Here is a 23,191-nt window from a genome sequence, read left to right on the forward strand (position 1 = left end):
TTTTGGGTCGGGGGTTAAAATATTCATACTACTTCATTCGTATCCATATTAATATTATAAGTAGGTTACTAAACATTCAGTTTTTAAAAACCCCGTGTGAACTCTTTGACTTTCCGGAATAAAAAGTAGCCTATGCGCATCTCCAAGATGCAAGCTATCTCTTTATCTCGGTGTATCAGTCAGTCAGTCATTTTTCCTTTCGATCGCTGGACAAACATACAAACTGCAGTGTTCAGTTAGTGAACACATGTTAACTTAGTGACTCACAATGCAGTACAATAGTTTAGTCGCAGAAATAAATAGGTTCAGTTTAGAGGTCGAATTTGGTATTACATGCAATTTTATGTACGTATATTATGCACTAGATGATTCCCGCGACTTCATCCGCGTCGATTTAGGTTTCAAAAATCCCGTGGGAACTCCTTGCTTTTCCGGGGTAAAAAGTTGCCGAAGTCAAATTCCGGGGCGTCGTAAGCTACTGACGTAGCTTACGACGCCCGGATATTGACTTATAAATATAATGTTGAATTATAAAACATATTAATTAATTAAACGGATGAGCCTTTAAGAATCCCGTGGGAACTCTATGATTTTCCGGGATCAAAAGTAGCCTATTTACTTCCCAAGGATATAAGGTAACGCTATACCAAATTCGCTGTAAAAATCGGTTCCGCGGTTGAGCCTGAAAACGTAGCAGACAGACAGACAGACGAATACACTTTCGCATTTATAATATAAAAATTAAATAAAGTTTGAAAGTATGGATTACATTTTCCTTGATTTAGATAACTTCTTCAGCAGTAACAGACTGCTAGTAGGAAGGTCCGAGGTTCGCTTCTGGACACACACATTTTTAACTTTTCGAAGTTATGTGCGTCTTAAGCAATTAAAGCAATTAAAAGCTACCGCCAGCTTTGTTTCATCTTATGTTTGTAGCGGGCAAAAGTTGGAGTCCCTTTAATTACACTTGCCAGCAGGTTTGAATCTATTCAATTTAAAAAAGCTGCTTTCTTAGTAATGCTTTCTTTTCAGTTTCGCAATAAGGAAAGTTTCCATTCTAAACCTAGGTATGTAGGCTACGAAGTCACCTAGGGTTACACGTTCTGAACAATCCATTAGCAAGTTCAGAACAAGCCCACTTGCCGGCACTCCGCCGCGCTGTCGTCAACACATTGTTATCAACACTATCACAAGTATGCATACAATTTGGCGATGCGCCAATATTGCCTATTGAATACCTATTTCATCCATAGACAACACTGCTATAGCTATATCAGCTTTATTATAAGTAAAATTTTGGCTGGTGGGAGGCTGCGGCCGTGGCTAGTTACCATTATACCGGCCAAGCCGCGCCGTCAAGCGATTTAGCGTTCCAGTACGATGCCGTGTAGGAAACCAAAGGGGAATGGGAAACCTGCCATACCCCTTCCAGGTTAGCGCGCTTCAATCTTGGACTGCATCATCACTTACCACCAGGTGAGATTGCAGTCAAGGGCTAACTTGTATATGAATTTAAAAAAAACATAAGTAGGAAATCTTCACGCTTTGGAATTTTAAGTCACTATTCTGGATATTTGGTAGTGACTTTGTAGTATTACCACGAGTTTAAATTCGCTCAGCGAGCTATGTTGGGGATCTCTCTGAGGGACAAAATCCGTAGGAGAACAAGAGTGACCCACATAGCTCAAGAAAATAGCCAGCTGAAGTGGCAGTGGGCCACGTCTGCCGCAGAACCGACGGCCGATGGGGCAGACGTGTTCTGGAGTGGAGACCGCGTATCAGCAAGCGCAGTGTGGGGCGACCTCCGACGCGCTGGACTGACGACCGCAAGAAGATAGCGGGGAGCGGGTGGATGAGGAAGGCGGAGGATCGTGTGCGGCGGCGCGCTCTTGGGAAGGCCTATGTCCAGCAGTGGACGCAAACAGGCTGATTCATTGATTGAATCTGGATATTCTGGTAGGCAGCGCTTACTGAGCACAAAATGGAAATATAAAATACACATTATGTTGACTTGAGGTTCAACCATCAACCATTTATGTAATACTTTTGCTCCAATTCCTTAATAGCCTATTTTACATACAAGTGGAATAGGCAAAGCATTAGATGTTTGGTTTAATGGATCATGCGACCTTGAAACCACGAACTCACTACCAAATCACATCAAATATGCATAGGATTGAAATTGGATTCTGAAAATTGTACTAAATATCATAAGCTCATAACTCTGGTCATTTTATTCTTTCACCAAAGGTTGCTTGTGAGAGATTGCTTTAGCAATAAAGCCGCCTTTGCACCCTCATGTATAGTTTCTTCTGTGTGTTCTGTATATGTACTATATGTTTGTGTGTGCATTGTGCAATAAGGAATTCTCAATAAATAAATAAAAATATCTTTAAGCGGCGCGACTAATTAATTGGTTAAAACTAACCCCTAGAGTGGGGGTTTGGCAGTTTGGGGTTCGATCTCTGGCCGCAGCTGTAACTTTTCGAAGCTATGTGCATTTTAAGCAATTAAATACCTAGTTTTATCTACGGTAAGTTTTATCTAAGGAAAAATATCATCTGGTTTCACCAGTATGCCTAAGAGTTCTCCATGCGATATGTGAAGCCTACCATTCGGTATAATTGGCTACCCTGGTGGTCTACGAGCTAAACCTTTCTGAGTCCGATGTTGCGGCCACATTAAGGTAAACCCAATCAACAAGGTAAAATCAACGCCCAACAACGCCATAATTATCGCGATAATCAACGCGTTAAACTGAGTAGCCACACTCGAACGCGAATATGATCACTAAGGTGCTAAATGACTTACTGCCTTTGACTGTACACAATAATTATACAAATGTAGTACTTATTTACCTATGTAAAGGAAAACATGGGAAGGATATAGAAAAAACAAGATTGTATAATTATTTTTGGGCAAAGGTTTGAAAACAATGAATTTTTCTTTTTTTTTTTTCAATGTCTCTTGTACATCGTATGACCTCATGTTATAAAGATGTTCTCAATTAGGTGCAGAGTACAGGATGTGCGTGTAAGCGTGAAGCTGCGCTCTTGACGTTGTCGGGAGGCCGCGGCGGGAAGTGAACCCACTGCCTAGTGCCTGCCCCGACGCCGCTGGCCGATGAGGTCACCGTCTGACAAGATGCGTTTGACTCACCTTATCTTGAGGTTTCATTGAATTCACCGCCAATTTACACTTTATTGTTTTTTAGGGTCCCGTACCTCAAAAGGAAAGACCCTACAGAATCACTTTGTTGTGTGTCGTGTCTGTCAAGAAACCTATAGGGTACTTCCCCTTGACCTAGAAAGTCAGGTAGGTAGGTCTATGTATAGCACAAGTAAAGGAAAACCCCGAAAACCATGAACATCATAAAAAAAAATTAAATGTGTTTCTATTTTCAAAGTATGATAACTATACCAAGTAGGGTATCATATGAAAGGGCTTTACCTGTACATTCTATAACAGATTTTTATTTATTTTTATGCATAATAGTTTTTGATTTATCGGGCAAAATGTCGGAAAAAATACCCGAGCACGGAACCCTTGGTGCGCGAGTCTGACTCGCACTTGGCCATTTTTTCCCTTTGAGGTAGAGAACCCTAAAAATATCAACACGGAACTTTTGCTTACAAGGTCCCATAAAATTTAAATGTGGTCTACCTAGGTACAGTAGATACAACCGATAGTTCTTGTATCTGTACATAATAATGGACGCCCTCGGACGTATTTGGTCAAGATACACATAAGTACAATACCTCCTCCATACAAACCGCTCCAACCGCATGCTTCGATACATTATATTTCTACATACAAGGTCAATTCGCCATACACGATAATGTATGCTTGGATTAATCAATAAGTAATTACTTTACTACCTGCTTACTTATAAGACGTAAAGTAAAATTTACACTTTAAAGTTAAAACATTTTTTTCTTCTTCATTAGGTATAGCTAAACACTGGACCAGGATCACACCTGGTGAAAAGTGATGATGTGGCCTAAGATGGGACGCGTTTACTTAGTAGGTGCCTATTCACTCTTGACTTGAAGGTACCCATATTAAAAGTGGGAGGGAAAACTGATGAAGGGCGTTCGACTTCTTAGCGGTTCGGATTAGAATCGAGGAAGCAAATGATGATGATGATGATGAATAGTGAGTAGTCGCAGTACACGGCAGAGCGTGTAGGCGTGTGTTTACGGCATTCCTATGGGGTAAACAAGTGAGGAGATTGTTTGGTTCGCACCATCGATACGCGGACCACTCCATACACTGAGCCCACGCTCTGTGGCCTTCGACTACCTAGATATAGTCCTACTGGCAGTCGGGCAGGCATTATTATATTATACTCTATCACACTTATATTATAAAAAAAAAAACAAAAGTATATAACGGATTTGATGAAGAAAATCCCTGTTTGGTGATTCATAAAGGCATGACAGTTTTTATTGGGGTAGCTTTTACTTTAGTATTTTTTACCACTGACCCAAAAAGAGGGGTGTTATAAGTTTGACGTGTGTATCTGTGTATCTGTCTGTGGCATCGTAGCTCCTAAACTAATGAACCGATTTTAATTTAGTTTTTTTTTTTGTTTGAAAGGTGGCTTGAGTTATAATCCAAGAAAATCAGTTTAGTCGTTTTACACTTGTTAGATATTTAGATCCGACATTAGTTATGTATGCAGCTATAAAGTACATTTACAAGCGAAAGCCTGCCTATGCCTAGTTCGCAAGTCGCGATCTCCGAAGATGCGATTACCTCGCCTCATCTGCTGTCGGACAGATCTGTTGTGCAAGCAGACAATTATGAACAATATCATTATAATTACGCAACCATTACACCATTATGGCCGTGTTTACTTTCTAACGGCACACCTACTACTGTATAGGCTTTTGGTCGGGGTTCGATCCCGGGCATGCACCTCTAATTCTTAGGAATTAATTCTTAGGAATTATGTGCATTTTAAGGAATTAATCATATCGCTTAGTTCACTCTTCACATTCTGAGAGGAGATACGTGCTCAGTAGTGAGCCGGCGTTTGGTTGAGCATGAGCCTTGTGGTCTGCTCTGGTGGGACACGTTGCCTGAGATCTATACAGCGTACTTTGACTTTGCTAAGCCTTAAGTTTCATTTAAAGCGAGATAGATTTATAACAAGCGATATAACGCTGTCTCGTTTTAACATTGCCTTAAGTCTGAGCAAAGTCAAAGTTCACTCTATAGATCTCAGCCTTAGACTATCGTCACTTAGTCACTTACCAGGTGTCATCAAATTAAAAAAAAAAAAACAGAGTTGTGCTAACACAGCTGGCAATGTTTACACTGAGACGTTACCTAACTGATGCGTAAGGTCAGACATGCATCGTCGCTATTGCTTTGTATCACTTTACAGTTAACTGATGTCTCAAAATTCACACAAGAAGTACCTAAGTTGAAGGAAAACATGGGTTTTTTAACTAAAAATTTCAATTTTGAATGAAACCCTATTCTTGCGCGAATTTTAGGACACGCTATACTTACATACTCATACCTAGTAACAAAGTAATTTGTCAACATCCATCTAAACAGCCTGGCACTTTATAACTTGTGGTTTGCATTCTGACGTAAGAATACCTATCTTAATGTATTTATTGTAATGTATTGTGGTTTTCCTTACTAAGTGTGGGATGCTTATTTTAGAATCACAATCAAAGTGAAAACTTAGTTGATATCACAATATTTTCTATTAGATATATCATATTATTATCTAACTGATTACATAAATAGCGATTACGTCAGCAGAAATATGCAATTTATGCAAAATCAACAACACTAATCAAGGTAAACTCAATATACAAGCTTTAGCAAGCAACACCTCTTCTAAAATGGTGACAACTTTTACTTTTCATCAAATGTTTGATGATATTTGGGTACTTAAGTTTATTATTTTACCAGACTACGGCAAAGCCAAAAGGAAGGGTTATGATTTTAGCAGTCTATATATGTATGTAGTTTTGTATTTATGTGTGTTCCGCCACGTTCCGCCGTAGCGCCTAAATGATTTTAATGAATGAGATGTCAATCAATTCCTTATTATGATCCGGGTGACATAAGCTACATTATATACAAAAAAAATCGACCTGACGGATATTATATATAAAAAAGTGGAGGTCTCCAAAATATTTTTTGCTATTGTATCCAGTGGGATATCAAAATGAAAGAAGAAAAAATTCTGAATTCATAAAATATAATACAATATTAAAATATATCAATCTACAAAACCATATTTTTTACTGTATTTTAGCGTTTATTAAGAGGAGTAGTGGGGTTTTAGTTTTGAACTTTATCTTGTAGTAAAGTATAATCTTGCAAATGTCACTTCAGCCTCACACAGGTATGAGGTTAGGTTGCAACAGGCAGTGTGGGCTGATACACAACACAACCACCAAGTGATCACAGCGCCCACTACGAGGCTTATAACGTCTTATTGTATCAGTGATATTGTCTCCATGAATAAACGCTATGTGACTCATTTGTTAGCAAACATTCTGACATTCTCTCTCAGCAAGAGTCACTATTCATCATATTATAAATGTGTTTGTTTGTTGGTTTATTGGTATGTAGATTTATCCTTCAATGGTGAAATAGATGAGCATGATTTTTTGCATGGATGTATTTCAAACATGAAGAGTGAGATAGGCTACTTTTTATCCTAGAATCAAAGAGTTCCCACAGTTTCCACATGAGTGAATTCATGAACATCAGCTAGTTTGCCCATAAATATATAAACATGTCTGTTAATAACACTTGGTAATTGAACAGAATTTAAGTTCTATTCCAACAAAGGTAGCCAAAGTTAATTTTAAGGCATCTCCTAAGCAAGAGAGATTTTTCAATAGTAAAAGAATGCTTAGATAATTATAAAGAATTTGAACATTCCTGTTCACACACATTTATTGCTATTAATAATAATAATTAATCAGTAAAATTACAATAATTAATTACCAAAACTAGCACTGAAATTATTGAGTCACCAGTTCTATTAATAACTATGCATCTTTTCTTACTCAGTCAGCTAATGACAGTTAATGGCAGTAGTTAACAACAAGCAGCCTTGTATGTAACTCATTGTGAATGACCAAACACCATGGATGGATGGCATAAAGTTACCACATAAGGTCATATCTGTAAATCAGATTTAAAGTCATGTTTACAGTATGTTGACTTTGTGTTATATGAGCAGTGACAGCCTAGTAGTTAAGATGTCCTAGTCTAAGGGTTGGGGGTTCAATCTTGGGCACGCACCTATAACTTTTCAGTTATGTGTGTTTTAAGCAACCAAAATTTTACTTGTTTTTACAGTGAAAGAAAACATTTTGAGGAAACCTGTGTGTGTGTGTGTGTGTGTGTGTAAAACTAAACAGCAGTGATAGCCAAGTGCTTAAGACTTCTGCCTCCAATTCAGGGGGTCCAGAGTTCACCAAGAATACACCTCTAACTTTTGCTATTTAATGTTCATTTTAAACTGAAATATCACTTGCATATTGTTAAGTAATGAAATCTTCATGCCTGAGAGTTCTCCATGATGTATTCCAGTGTGTGAAGTCTAGCAATTAACTCTTAGCCAGGATGGTGGACTTAGCCAAAGCCCATCTCATTTTAAGAGGAAATCCATGCTTCTTAGAGGACTGGCAATGGGTTGAGATAATGACCTAAGTTAATTATGTTGGTTAAGCAACATTGAGTCAAGTCGATAAATGCATGGGAGACCAACTTCAAATTTGACCTTATGGTTTTCTCTATGCTTATGCATGTTTATTTTATTTTTATTTTTTATTTTATTTCTATGTTTAGTCATCTGTAACTATAGAAAGCAGCGCACTGTAGCTAACTACATAACAGTAACAAAAAATTAAAAACAACTTTTCATCATAATAGATAGGTACCTAACTACCTAAATAGCCAAAGAATTAACAAATAATAATTTACGTTAGGTAAGCGTGAACGGATCTTGCTCAACACTGGCGGCGCAAAACACCAGTTATTTGCACAATCAGTTTCCACACCACAAAACAAACTCCGCAAAGTTCAGTGTCAATCATTGATACAACCGATCAATTTCCCACGCTACAGAATAATATGGACCGTGGGACTAGACTGCAGGGCAACAAAAACTAGGGTTAACGCACCGCAGGTCATACGGAACTGATCTAGATCCCTTCTTACTTGCTAAGCCGCATAATACACTGAATCATTGTTCCGTGTAGGTTCAAACCTACTCACCAGCAGTTGAGTTTCTTTATCGCAGACAGATCCGATTGCTTCGATCTAGCGATCACCATCTCCTCCGTTAACCGAGCCATATTTGATCAGGAATTGATGACTGCAAATCACACTGCACTGCACAAGAACAATGACAACTAACAATCACTAGGCTTATATCGGAGAGAGGTCGCGGCCGCTCATCGTAGCTCAATCGCACAAACAACTACACTCCACGAGCGTGTGAAAAAACTGACTTCAATTTTACCTTTCGGAATGAAAAACAATGGTCTGACAATGGTTTTGTTGGTTAGAAAAATACGATCGGATAATTTGATCATGAAAAATAATGTTATTTATACACTTATGTAATTTTTTTAAAACGTTTTCAAAATATAGTAGCATTATGCAAATGGTTTTTTTAACGAAAACCTTTTAGAAAAGTTCATGATCAAGATCAATGACGAAATTCAGAAAATGTATCCGAACGAGACCATTGAAGTGTCAGGACTGTCAGCGTCATCATGACAAACAGGGGATGAGAAATGTCAAAATTGTTGTGTGGTGTTGTGGGCAAAAATTTTATTAAAATCCTAATTAAATCTTTATATGTGAAATAAAAATGGATTCGAATGACGTTCTGGAGGACAAGGACAGCGGGCCCGAGGTGCAGCTCAACTTGCCGGGCTCCGTGTTGAGCCGCATCGAAGAACTGATGGGTGGAACTGAGCAGTTTGATAATGAAGAAGTAAGTTTTTAGATTCTTGGCTTGGAAAACTATTAAAAGTGGAGTTCCTTCTTCAGGACTTTAGGGTTGGAGCTGAATTAGTAGAATGTCGAAGGGCAGTTGCTGACTTTAATTAAAATAACATATTAGCTGAGACATGTCATACACAGCTGTTTTCCATATTAGACCAGGAGCAGAGGTGTTACAAGCTTGTTTACCTTAGCTTAGCATCACAGTACTTTGTACTGCTAATTTTAAGGCGTAGCAACCTAAAGACACCACAAATAATATTTAACATAGAAACACAATTTTGTCTGGACTGCTCTAAGTCATTATTAGCTAATTGTGTTTTTATGGACCAAGAATTATCATTTTAACTTTGTAGTTTTTCGAAGACGTTTCTAGTACAGTGTGTGGGAGATCTTGGGTTTGATTTTTGGCTGAGAATCAGTTTAATGTGGTATTTTAAGTAAATGGCGTGTTTTAGACTACTTTATAGTGTCATAAATAATCTAAATTGAGACAAACATTTCATCTAAATTCAAACATTTCAATTAGATTTATCAATAGCTCAATGGTGTAGCGGACTGAATCCGAAAGTTTGGCAGTTCAAACTCTACCTGTTGCACTATTGCCGTACCCACTCCTAGCACAAGCTTTATGCTTCTAATTGGAGGGGAAAAGAGAGTATTAGTCATGATTAGCATGGCTAATATTCTTAAAAAGAAAAGAGAAAAAAAATTGGTATTAAATCAAAGGTTTTCATAAATATGTGAACTATGATCATGGTTAACATTTTTCATAAACATCTCTCACAGTTTGATGCAGTGGCGTACATAAACCGCGTGTTTCCGACGGAGCAATCACTGTCAGGTGTGGAGTCTGCAGCAGCACGCTGTGAGTACCGCCTGGCGAGCGTGCAGCACGACATCCGGCGCCTGGTGCGAGCGCAGCACGACCAGAGAGTGGCCGGACATCAGGCCTTATTGGACGCTCAGCATTGTATCAAAGAACTGGCCTTGCAGGTGAGTTACAGCAGGACACATCTTGTACTTCACAATGCTCTATTTGGTAGTTCTAATGGATTTTTAAATACCTATTCATTTAGGTCTCAATAGGATGAAAAATAGTTACCAACCTGGATAAGAAGGACAATCTTATATGATGACAAACCTGGTAAAAATGGAAGGAAACACTTACTTTTTGAAATCTGTAATTTATTATAATAATATATAATTATATTAATTATTTATATTTGAATAATTAATTATAATAATATACATTAATATAAAATGTATAATTCCAGGTGGCAGATATAAACAAGAAAGCGGAACGTAGCGAGAGCATGGTGCGTGAGATCACAGCCGAGATCAAGCAGCTGGACTGCGCCAAGTGGAACCTGACCGGTGCTATCACCGCGCTCAACCACCTGCACATGCTGGCCGGAGGGGCAGCCTCGCTCAGGAGTTCCGCCCAGAAGAGACAGTACAAGGAGCTGGTGCTGCCACTGCAGGCTATCATGGAGGTTGGTGGAACTGCTTGTAAAATGAGCCAAAAAACAACCCAATATAGTGAGGAAACTTGCATGAAAAATTTAAATAAATTGAAAATACAAACTGTGGAACACCCCTTGGGAATCAGTTCTCCCCTCCACTTTTAATATAGGTATTAAGTACTTTCCAGTCAAAAGTGAATAGTCATCTCCTGGACAAATGTGGAGTACCTTATGGTGTGATTGCATTCAAGTGCAAGCCTATATAGTTTAAAAAAAATTGGTGCTCAATCTTTGGTATCTATTTACTTGACTAATTATAGTTGAATTTTGTAGTTTAAGCCTAGGATTTGTACATTTAAAGGCTGTAAGTCGTTTAGCACCTTAATGATCTAATTCGCGTGGCACGGTTATGCACATGCGTTAGGTGAGTCGGTTTAAAGAAAAAGGTTATAAGTGCGACAGGGTTTTGATGCAATAGCTTTGCGGAATTACTTCTGGAATAGTGAGGGTGACCGCACTTGGCAGGTGCTGGAGCAGCTGCAGCTGTACCGCGACATTCGCGAGCTGAACGTCTTACGCGACGAGGTTCACTCCATCCGCCAGCAGCTCGCCACGCAGATACTCGCTGACTTCAAGGAAGCTCTCACTGGTATGTTTGACACACTGGTGCTGGAGCAGCTGCAGCTGTACCGCGACATTCGCGAGCTGAACGTCTTACGCGACGAGGTTCACTCCATCCGCCAGCAGCTCGCCACGCAGATACTCGCCGACTTCAAGGAAGCTCTCACTGGTATGTTTGACACACTGGTGCTGGAGCAGCTGCAGCTGTACCGCGACATTCGCGAGCTGAACGTCTTACGCGACGAGGTTCACTCCATCCGCCAGCAGCTCGCCACGCAGATACTCGCCGACTTCAAGGAAGCTCTCACTGGTATGTTTGACACACTGGTGCTGGAGCAGCTGCAGCTGTACCGCGACATTCGCGAGCTGAACGTCTTACGCGACGAGGTTCACTCCATCCGCCAGCAGCTCGCCACGCAGATACTCGCCGACTTCAAGGAAGCTCTCACTGGTATGTTTGACACACTGGTGCTGGAGCAGCTGCAGCTGTACCGCGACATTCGCGAGCTGAACGTCTTACGCGACGAGGTTCACTCCATCCGCCAGCAGCTCGCCACGCAGATACTCGCCGACTTCAAGGAAGCTCTCACTGGTATGTTTGACACACTGGTGCTGGAGCAGCTGCAGCTGTACCGCGACATTCGCGAGCTGAACGTCTTACGCGACGAGGTTCACTCCATCCGCCAGCAGCTCGCCACGCAGATACTCGCCGACTTCAAGGAAGCTCTCACTGGTATGTTTGACACACTGGTGCTGGAGCAGCTGCAGCTGTACCGCGACATTCGCGAGCTGAACGTCTTACGCGACGAGGTTCACTCCATCCGCCAGCAGCTCGCCACGCAGATACTCGCCGACTTCAAGGAAGCTCTCACTGGTATGTTTGACACACTGGTGCTGGAGCAGCTGCAGCTGTACCGCGACATTCGCGAGCTGAACGTCTTACGCGACGAGGTTCACTCCATCCGCCAGCAGCTCGCCACGCAGATACTCGCCGACTTCAAGGAAGCTCTCACTGGTATGTTTGACACACTGGTGCTGGAGCAGCTGCAGCTGTACCGCGACATTCGCGAGCTGAACGTCTTACGCGACGAGGTTCACTCCATCCGCCAGCAGCTCGCCACGCAGATACTCGCCGACTTCAAGGAAGCTCTCACTGGTATGTTTGACACACTGGTGCTGGAGCAGCTGCAGCTGTACCGCGACATTCGCGAGCTGAACGTCTTACGCGACGAGGTTCACTCCATCCGCCAGCAGCTCGCCACGCAGATACTCGCCGACTTCAAGGAAGCTCTCACTGGTATGTTTGACACACTGGTGCTGGAGCAGCTGCAGCTGTACCGCGACATTCGCGAGCTGAACGTCTTACGCGACGAGGTTCACTCCATCCGCCAGCAGCTCGCCACGCAGATACTCGCCGACTTCAAGGAAGCTCTCACTGGTATGTTTGACACACTGGTGCTGGAGCAGCTGCAGCTGTACCGCGACATTCGCGAGCTGAACGTCTTACGCGACGAGGTTCACTCCATCCGCCAGCAGCTCGCCACGCAGATACTCGCCGACTTCAAGGAAGCTCTCACTGGTATGTTTGACACACTGGTGCTGGAGCAGCTGCAGCTGTACCGCGACATTCGCGAGCTGAACGTCTTACGCGACGAGGTTCACTCCATCCGCCAGCAGCTCGCCACGCAGATACTCGCCGACTTCAAGGAAGCTCTCACTGGTATGTTTGACACACTGGTGCTGGAGCAGCTGCAGCTGTACCGCGACATTCGCGAGCTGAACGTCTTACGCGACGAGGTTCACTCCATCCGCCAGCAGCTCGCCACGCAGATACTCGCCGACTTCAAGGAAGCTCTCACTGGTATGTTTGACACACTGGTGCTGGAGCAGCTGCAGCTGTACCGCGACATTCGCGAGCTGAACGTCTTACGCGACGAGGTTCACTCCATCCGCCAGCAGCTCGCCACGCAGATACTCGCCGACTTCAAGGAAGCTCTCACTGGTATGTTTGACACACTGGTGCTGGAGCAGCTGCAGCTGTACCGCGACATTCGCGAGCTGAACGTCTTACGCGACGAGGTTCACTCCATCCGCCAGCAGCTCGCCACGCAGATACTCGCCGACTTCAAGGAAGCTCTCACTGGTATGTTTGACACACTGGTGCTGGAGCAGCTGCAGCTGTACCGCGACATTCGCGAGCTGAACGTCTTACGCGACGAGGTTCACTCCATCCGCCAGCAGCTCGCCACGCAGATACTCGCCGACTTCAAGGAAGCTCTCACTGGTATGTTTGACACACTGGTGCTGGAGCAGCTGCAGCTGTACCGCGACATTCGCGAGCTGAACGTCTTACGCGACGAGGTTCACTCCATCCGCCAGCAGCTCGCCACGCAGATACTCGCCGACTTCAAGGAAGCTCTCACTGGTATGTTTGACACACTGGTGCTGGAGCAGCTGCAGCTGTACCGCGACATTCGCGAGCTGAACGTCTTACGCGACGAGGTTCACTCCATCCGCCAGCAGCTCGCCACGCAGATACTCGCCGACTTCAAGGAAGCTCTCACTGGTATGTTTGACACACGCTGACGGCATCCCCACAGGTGCTGGACTGGCTTAGCTTAGGACTTAGTGAGTTACATGTTCCAACAACAATATAGTTGAAATCACTTGTGAAGCAAACCAGCCTCGAAGGCTAAGGCACTAAATCATGAGTCCAGCGCACTGTCAGTAAGATATCATCTTTGTTGTGGGTATTTAGAAGTAAAAGTTAGTTGTCTTCCTACATGCCTCTCACTGACACAACATGATGGCAGCGGTGGGATGACAACTAACTTTTATTGCTAATTGTCACATGTGACTCCATCCAATCGAGACAGATCTATATTTAAATATAAGCTGTTAATTAAAATATTTAAACCAAGTGAGGATGTGAAGAGTTGCATTTTGTCGTCACACCTCGACACAGTTTCTTAGTTAGGTAGATTAGATTAGCTTTATGTCGTCATAATATTAAAAAAACTAAGCATCTTACATTGATGCAGATGTTGTTAGGTTAAAACAAGGATTTTAGAATAAATTTAATAAAATTCCATCATCATTTCTTTCGAAGATCCTTCTGGCTGCCATAACTAGCGCATAAACAGTTTATCCATTGATGCTAAAAACAGTCTAAATAAACAGTTCATTTATTCAACACTCTCTTATGTGCTATAGTGTGTTTGTATGTCTGTCTGTGTGTCAGGCAGCGGTAAAAGCAACATATCACACCGCACGCTGGCAGAGGCGTGCGCGGTGGTGGACGCGCTGGAGCCCCGGGTGAAGCAGGACCTCATCAAATGGTTCATTAACACGCAACTACAGGTAACTAACTCATAACTGTCACGATTCATTTCACTTCATTGTCTTTCCCTCCCTCTGTCAAGACTTGTCAAAAGAATCTGCTGAACAGATAGCGTACCTCCCGTTGACCTAGAATCATGAAATTTCTCAGGTAGCAATGTCTTATAGCACAAGTAAAGGGAAAAATCGGAAAACTAAATTTATGTTACGTTATTTATTATTTAAAATATTACATCACAAAAAAATTAACAAGTGTAAATTAAAAATTTTCAACACCCCCGACAAATCATTTTCAAATAAATAATTATGTATATCTAGGCAACGTCCATCTTGACAGCTTGACATTTGTCAATTGACACTTGAATATTATGAACCTAAGGGTTATCTAACCTTCTTTTCTACAAGAAAACTAGAAAATAGCTGATAACTTTTAAACGGCTGAACCAATTTTTTTGGATTATAGCTAAGAACACTCTCGATCAAGCCACCTTTCAAACAAAAAAAAGTAAATTAAAATCGGTTCAGTCGTTTAGGCGCTACGATGCCACAGACAGATACACAGATACACAGATACACAGACACACAGATACACACGTCAAACTTATAACACGCCTCTTTTTGGGTCGGGGGTTAAAAAATGATATTTCTTGTATGATGGTACGGGGGTTCCGTACCATCATACAAGAAATATCATTTTTTAATTTAATTTTTTTAATTTGCGTGTATGAGTCTGACTCACACTTGGCTGGTAGTTATGTAAAAATCTGTTAAGTAAAATTGTCCTTAGGAGTACGAGCACCTATTCTCCAGCGAACAGGAGTGTGCGTGGATCTCCTTCATCGAGCGTCGCTACGCGTGGCTCAAGAAGCACCTCTTGAGGTTCGAGGACTCCTTAGCCGTCATCTTCCCGCCCGCCTGGAGGCTGAGCGAGCGACTCACGCATCGCTTCTGCAAGGTAAACATCTAGAAATACTGACTGACTGACTGACAAAATATACAAGAAAGTTGTAATATGAGCATTGTGGGTGAACGAATTGTGTGCCACTATCACTAACTACTCATTTCGGAGCCCCGAACTTTACTCGTGGCTTCAAAAGCACCTCTTAAGGTTCGAGGTTTTCTTAGCCGTTATCTTTCCTCCCGCCTTGAGGCTGAGCAAGCGATTCGCGCATCGCTTCTGCAAGGTGAACAACATAAAATTCCTGACTGACTCATCTGTCACAAATAAAACAAAGTTGTGATACAATAATTCATGATCATACTCACTGAGCGCACTCTCAAAAATCTATCTTCACTGATGGCAAATCTCTTGAAGTCGGAATGTCTTTTGCCAGATGACGCGCGCGGCGCTCGCAGACATAATGCAGTCGCGTCGCAACGAAGTGGACGTTAAGCTGCTGCTGTACGCCATCCAGAAAACGTACAACTTCGAGCTGTTGCTGCACAAGCGATTTGTCGGTGAGTGCTCACACGCTGGCCAAGAAGGGGGGAGTGTGGTGCCCCTCTTTCCTCTCCCCTTCCAAAGTTCTAGACGTAAAGTGAAAATTATTCCTGTTAGTAAACACCAGGCGCCTATGAAAGAAAAGAAACATACCTATCTGGTTAATCAGTTAAGTCGAGCTAGAGTTTGTTCTCAGAGAGGATTGATAAACATCCCCTTCCCTCTTCCCCTTTCTCCCCTTTCCCTTACTTCCCTTCCCCAAAATCAATTCCTAACCTTGCTCACACGCACATTTTGTATTCATCTTAGCATCAAACTTTTGAGATGCTTCCATTATTATTATTGTTCGCATTGTGTGTCAAGGTACGGAGCTGGGAGAGGTGGCGGACGAGGAGGTCGCCAAGCTAGCCTTCGACGAGGATGACAACGAGGTATCGTATCAGCTAATTCTAAATCCTTTATTTGCTATGAGATGATATACTATTTCAGTTTATATGTTTAAACTATTGTGAGTGATATCTATCGCTAGGTATATTATAAACGCGAAAGTGTGTTTATTTGTTGCTTTGCTGGTTTGTCCTTCAATTACGCTGCAGTGGGGCAACATAACGTATGGACGTGATTTTTTTGCATGGATAACTTAAAGACTTGGCGAGTGGCATAGGCTACGTTTTTCCTGGAAAGATCAAAAAGTTTTCACTCGATTTTTAAAAACAGTAAAGCCACATGCATACATCTGTCAGCGGGCTGTATCTTGTGAACCGTAATAGGTAAAGAGTTGAAATTTTCACCGAGTATGTATATCTATTGCAGTTTTAACAAGAAATAATAAAATTTTAAAAAACTAAACGCGCGCTTGACCGATTTTTTAAAATATGTGTTGTCAGGAGAAAGAGTCGAGTACAGCGGGCAAAGGCTCCCCCTGGGTGGGTCTCATCGGCGCCTGCTTCGAGCCGCACCTGTCGCTGTACATCACCAGTCTCGACACCAACCTGCGCGCCCTCATGGACAGGTTCACGCAGGTGACTCCCTCTACACCCTCCCATCCCCCCGATACAATACGTAAGTGCGCTCTATAGTTGCTACAGTCTGTCTGTGTGTGCAGGACGCGAAGACGGCCGACGTGTCGAGCGCGGCGAGCGTCGGCAGCGGCGCGGGCGCCGTCATGTCGAGCTGCGCGGACCTGTTCTTGTTCTACAAGAAGTGCCTTGCGCAGTGCGCCACGCTGTCCACGGGGGAGCCCATGCTGGGTGAGTGGGACCCTCATGCCGAGCCATGGAATCCGGCTGACTTTGTTGTGGGCTTTTCTCAGACTTGGACGTAGTAGACTCGCTAGCAGGCTGAAATCTTTAGAGCGTACTTTGACGTTGCTTACACTTAAGTTTAAGTTAAAACGAGACATAATAGTTAATAAGACTAATAAGGCACTGTCGAGCGAGTGGTGTGAAAAAAAAGCTTTAGCTTGTATTGTACCGCAGAGCTGTCCGGCGTGTTCGGCAAGTACCTGCGCGAGTATGCCGGTGTACTGCAGGGAGCGCTGCCCCGCGCGGCGCCTGCGCCTGTGCTGGGCGTGCCGTCGCTCGTCACCAACCTGCACACGCTGCTGCGCGACGACGCCAACACGCAGAGGTAACCCACTCTTGTTTATCATCATCATCATCATCATCATCATCATCAACCGATAGACGTCCACTTTTTTAGGGTCCGGAAAAGGAAAAACGGAACCCTTATAGGATCACTTTGTTGCCTGTCTGTCTGCCTGTCCGTCTGTCGTGTCTGTCAAGAAAAACTATAGGCTACTTCCCGTTGATCTAGAATCATGAAATTTGGCAGCTAGGTAGGTCTCATATAGCATAAGTAAAGGAAAAATCCGAAAACCGTGAATTTGTAGTTACACCAAAAAAAAAATTAAAATGTGTTCACGAAAAAATTAATTTACTAAATCACATATAGATGGCGCTGTTGTCATTAACTTGCAGTAGTGCACTTGAAAATTTTTAAAATATTTTGTACAATAGTACGGAACCGGTTTTTTAAAGTTCATTTATATTGTTCCAGATACACGAAACAAGAGATCTCCAAAATAACCAGCGTCATAACTACCTCGGAGTACTGCCTCGAAACCACAATACACCTGGAACAGAAGCTGAAGGAGAAGATCACCCCGCCGCTGTCCGACAAAATAGACCTCACGCCTGAGCAGGACCTGTTCCACAAGATGATCAGCAACTGCATCCAACTCCTCGTCCAAGACCTGGAGCTGGCCTGCGAGCCGGCGCTGCAGGCCATGACCAAAATATCCTGGCTCCACTTCGACAACGTCGGAGACCAAAGTTCCTACATCACCCAGATCATAATGCACTTAAAAAACACAGTACCAAATCTGAGGGACAACTTAGCGTCTTCCCGAAAGTATTTCACCCAATTTTGCATCCGTTTCGCGAATTCGTTCATCCCAAAATTCATCCAAAACATATACAAATGTAAACCGATTTCCACGGTCGGCTCTGAACAACTGTTACTAGATACCCACATGTTGAAAACCGCTCTATTGGAACTACCCTCGATCGGGTCCGATGTTAAACGCCAAGCTCCGACTACGTACACCAAAGTTGTCATTAAGTTAATGACTAAAGCCGAAATGATATTGAAGTTAGTTATGGCGCCTTTGGACAGTAATTTGGAAGGTTTCGTCTCTCAGTTCCTGCAGTTGCTGCCGGAAAGTACGGTGGCGGAGTTTCACAAGGTACTGGATATGAAGGGAGCAAAACTGTCCAAAACGCAAATGAGCTCCTTGGATGCGTTGTTCAAACAGATCAGTAAGAATGCTAATAATGAAAATAAATGAATGATGTACTTTTTAAAGTTCCATACCGAAAGTGTAAAATGGGACCTATTAATGTCATTGCTGTCTGTCTGTTTGTCCGCGTGTCATGGGTTTTGAGCTCGTAGACGAAATGACTTACATACCTGAATTTTGGTATTTGGTGTAAACCTTTGACCCAAAACCGAATAATGAATTAGTAATTAAATTAAATTATTTTTCAAGGGGCTCGAGTACATGAAAGAGGAGACGAAAATAAAGCCTGTATTTTCCATAATAATTAAAAAGGTAGTACGGAAAACATAGAGGTTTGTCTTTGATTAGTTGGTTACTCAAAATGGTTAACGTCCACTGAGTTTTCACTTTTGTCATTAGTAGCTGAGAGCCCTAAATTAAGTTTTCTCCGTGGATGAAGTATAGTAGAAGTATAGTTGTGCCTATGACGTTATTTTGTAAGGTCCGACGACGGTCATCTCGAAATGAATGGCTTAGTATGTAGGAAACAAAATAGTCCAAAACACAAATGAATTCTTTGGAATCTTACTATTAATGAGATTATTGAATGAATGACACTTTTTCATTGTGAAAATGGTTGAAAATTATTATATTTTAAGCCATTTCTGATTGAGTTTTGGACATTCCCTAGGTAATTTATTTAATAAGATAATTAATTATTATACTGTTTCGAAAATAAATTTTTATTCTTTGATGTCATTAACTGAGTTTTATTTTGGCTTCATTCTGTTCCTACAAACGTATCATCAGGATGATCGACCCGGATCAACCATGGATCAACCCATAGAAAATGTGCCTATGTCTACACTGCATGTTCAGATGGAATGAAAAGTTGCTATTTGAGATTAAATCTCCGAACCGTGGAAACCGAATGATTATTTTCAAAATAATCGATCAATGAACCACAAACTTTAACACAAACAAAATTAGGCTGAACAACATGTTTACTTTCGCCTTTCCGGTTTAAAAACAACGAACCTTGATATGATGAACCAGTGTTCTTACTGCTAGAGATTTCGCCGTATTATAGGGATACACTTTTTCATTCTGGACACGCTCTTAAAAGTCTCTTAGATGGCGCTATTAGTTTTTTCTTAAATCGTACTTTTATTGTAGTCTGTTTAACGAAAGCCAAGAGTGATTATTATTTAGAAACCTGAAACACTGGAAAATATCTCTTGTTGTTATAATCTTACCTGGTTTTGATACTAGATTCATTTATTAGATGATGCCCTAGTTCGACTGGACAAAAAGTAGACTTTTTTTCCTACTTCAGTGCCATCTACGTGGCTTGGAACACGAACTGGAAAGTTGCTCGTTTAGGGCGAATTTCTCCCACAGTAACTCGGGTAAAACTAAAATCTTAACTGGAAACACTGGTACATAAACAACAACAAAGTTGTAAAACGTCAAAAATCATACGTCAGTGTCAAACACATGTATGGCTGCGGCGAACGTGTGTCGCTCGTTTAGATTTTTCAATTAAAAAATGAAATTACCGGTACGAAAGTGCTATCATGCGGCAAAAGTAGGTTTCCTTGTGATACTGGTTGTGACAATATTAGCGATATTCGAGCAATGGCGGGGCGGGAAGCGCTCGGCGCGCGCCCAAACCTCCGACCTGGAAGATGTTTACGAGAGGGAAATCTTGGAGGATGAAGCGAGGATCATGCCAGGGTTAGGGGAAGGAGGTGTCGCCGCGCACCTCGCCGGCGAGGCGAAGCGGCTCGGCGAGGAGTCGGAGAAGAAACTGGCCATCAACGTATATCTGAGCGACAGGATAGCGTACAATAGATCTTTAAAAGGTAATCAGTTTATATTACTGTTATACGACTGTACCCGTGCATCGCGTCCTATTTACGTGCTCATACATTAATTTGAAATTCATTACAACGCTGCAGGTTTCGAAAAGTTGTAAAAAATATATATTTATTAGAACTAAGCAAAGTTTTTCCATGTCTGTTTGTAATGGATAAACTCCGAAACTACTGAATCGATTTCAATAATTCTTTCACCATTAGAGATCCACTATAGAAAGCTACTGTATGCAGAAGTACTTAACACAGGCTATAAATCACGTCTGTTGCGGACAAAGTTGCAAATGCTAGTAGGTATTTTCTATATTTCCACGACTTGTCTCAGCGTATTTAGTTTTTTAACTCCTGAACCAAATTAAAAAGTAAGTTACATTGCTCTTTACATCATAAATAGTAGAATTTGTCTCTCAGACTGTATAGGCATAATTGCTATTTCCTTGCAAGCTTTGTCAAAATTGGTTTTCCTGTTTTGAAGATCAGCCCAGGTAAATAAATAGCCAGGCATAATTTTTAAAAATCTTTTATAGAGATATCATGTAAAATGCAAATAAATAACTGTGTAGTTACAAGATTTTAATATAGTGTTTTTTAAATCACAGACATCTTTATTGAAGAGTATGTACTACACGCCTCACACCTGAAAGCGTCCATGGCTATATAAAGCGCGCTGAGAGCTATTCCACGCGAACGAAGTCGCGGACACAGCTAGTACATAATTAAAATAGTTATGAATTGAAGCCTACTAGATTAGGTGACGCCATAAAATAGAGCTGTAATAAACTAGTGGTTAAGTAGTCATCCTCCTCTAAGTTTTCAGTTATGTGTGCATTTTTATTAAATATTATTTGCTGTAATGGCGAAGAAAAAAATTGTGAAGGCACCTGCATGCCTCAGAGCTCTCCATAATATTTTCGATGGTTCTCAGACCTTGATGAATTTGTGAAGGAACAAATTTTATAAACCAATAAAATTAGTATGTTAGTCAAGCAACCTTGCAGTTTTAACCCATTTTGAAATTGTACAACTAAGAAGTTTTTACTTGAAATACACATTTGTTTCTTTCCTACTACAGATCACCGCAACCCGGCATGCTCGCGGGTGGTGTACGACGCGGAGCTGCCCTCTGCATCAGTGATCCTGATCTTCCACAACGAGCCCTACTCCGTGGTGGTGAGGACCATATGGAGCGTCATCAACAGCGCGCGGAGAGACCAGCCGTGGTACCGGAAGGCTAACTATGTGGACAGGGAGACTGGGAGGACTATGACACTGGGTGAGACATGGCTTCCTTATTTTTAGGGTTGTGCACCTAAAAAGGAAAATAAAGCCTGTAGGATCACCATGTTGTCTGTCTGTTTGTGTCTGTCAAGAATCAGAAACCTGAACCTATAGGTTACTTCCTGTTGACCTAGAATCATGAAATTTGGCAGGTAGCAGGTCTTATGGCACAAGTAAAGGAAAAAATCCGAAAACCGTAAAATTGTGGTTACATCACAAAAAATTAAAGATAAGCATGATTGACGTCAAACTCTTCTAAACCCCTCTAAACCCCTTGTGATTTGAACCTCTCGGTTATATAAGCCAAATCGCAGGAGAGGCCCCCGCTAGCCACTGCCATGAGCAAGTAGTGGGGGGAGAGGTTGGTGGGGCCATAGGAGGTCCAAGGTTAGCCTTGTCCCTTGTGTCTTTCTCCCCTTTCTGGGGCAAACGTTCACATCACGCAGACCCCCCCGTGCCCCGTGAATATGAGACTGTTCAATGGTGCGCCGGCGATGGGTCGACAGATGCTTTGAGCTTTCCTAACAAACTGTCCATCATCTCAGGTTACCCCGGCCAAGACCCTGCCTCTCCGTTCGTGTACTTGAAGGAGATCATCCTGGTGGACGACAACTCCACGTTACCGGAGCTGAAAGGGAAACTCAGCCACTACGTGCGCACGAGGCTGCCGCCCGACCTCATCCGCATCCTGAGGTTACCTGACCGGTGAGTCACTTGCCTACATCATTAGGAAATATATACTAGGTTTTTGTTTGTGTTTGTAAAAAATTGGTTAGGATTTGATATGATAGTACAGTACAGTATAGTATTTTTGGATGATTATATGTAGTAAGGCATTGCATTTCACAGGAGTCTTGTGAAACTTTTTTTTATAAATAGTTATGCTTACCACCCTTATTTATTGTCAACGTGGGGGAGTCCAACATCCTGGGGATGGTGTCTCGTAACACTACAAATTAGGGAATAAGAAATCTCCTAAAAATACCTAAGTATTTAGTGCCTACTAATGCTCATCCTGAATTAAACTATCTTCCTTCGAGGGACTTCTTGACCATCTTGATCTCGTCTCCCTTTGAGGATCTAGCTCAGACGGGGTCAGTCAGGGTAGTACCTGCCATCATCAGGCGTAGTGGGCTTGCGCAGGGTAGGCGTGACCCGAGCTCGCCTCGAAGGCAGTCGTGAAGCCCGCGGCGACGTCATGGTGTTCCTGGACTCCCACTGCGAGGGTAGCACGGACTGGCTCCGACCCTTGCTGCAGAGGATCAAGGACGAGAGAACTGCAGTAGTGACTCCCGTCATAGACCTGATAGAACAGGGAGATTTGGAGTACTATGTTGGTGATAAAGTCAAGTTTGAGGTGATTTTGTAGGTTTTGTAGTTCTGTAGTCTTTTG

At 42.3% G+C, this 23,191-nt stretch overlaps 2 protein-coding genes across 2 annotated transcripts in view; one reads left to right on the plus strand and one right to left on the minus strand.

The window, feature by feature from the left end:
* The window catches only part of LOC123879185, a 33,767-nt gene extending 25,236 nt beyond the window's left edge, over positions 1–8,531 (minus strand). Inside the window, exon 1 of the mRNA XM_045926784.1 lies at positions 8,263–8,531. Coding sequence (XP_045782740.1) covers positions 8,263–8,342 — 80 coding nt within the window. The 5' untranslated portion in view covers positions 8,343–8,531. The remainder of the gene's footprint in view (positions 1–8,262) is intronic.
* Positions 8,532–8,756: 225 nt separating this feature from the next.
* Positions 8,757–23,191, plus strand: part of LOC123879184 — a 31,710-nt gene continuing 17,275 nt past the window's right edge. Inside the window, exons 1-16 of the mRNA XM_045926783.1 lie at positions 8,757–8,989; positions 9,787–9,993; positions 10,275–10,493; positions 10,989–11,112; positions 14,326–14,444; positions 15,211–15,378; positions 15,758–15,881; positions 16,228–16,295; positions 16,752–16,886; positions 16,970–17,114; positions 17,343–17,493; positions 17,923–18,702; positions 20,246–20,508; positions 21,593–21,793; positions 22,344–22,503; positions 22,942–23,155. Of these exons, the coding sequence (XP_045782739.1) occupies positions 8,864–8,989; positions 9,787–9,993; positions 10,275–10,493; positions 10,989–11,112; positions 14,326–14,444; positions 15,211–15,378; positions 15,758–15,881; positions 16,228–16,295; positions 16,752–16,886; positions 16,970–17,114; positions 17,343–17,493; positions 17,923–18,702; positions 20,246–20,508; positions 21,593–21,793; positions 22,344–22,503; positions 22,942–23,155 (3,204 nt within the window). The 5' untranslated portion in view covers positions 8,757–8,863. The remainder of the gene's footprint in view (positions 8,990–9,786; positions 9,994–10,274; positions 10,494–10,988; positions 11,113–14,325; positions 14,445–15,210; positions 15,379–15,757; positions 15,882–16,227; positions 16,296–16,751; positions 16,887–16,969; positions 17,115–17,342; positions 17,494–17,922; positions 18,703–20,245; positions 20,509–21,592; positions 21,794–22,343; positions 22,504–22,941; positions 23,156–23,191) is intronic.

Source organism: Maniola jurtina, chromosome 27 (genome assembly GCF_905333055.1).
Source record: "Maniola jurtina chromosome 27, ilManJurt1.1, whole genome shotgun sequence".
Lineage (NCBI taxonomy): Eukaryota > Metazoa > Arthropoda > Insecta > Lepidoptera > Nymphalidae > Maniola > Maniola jurtina.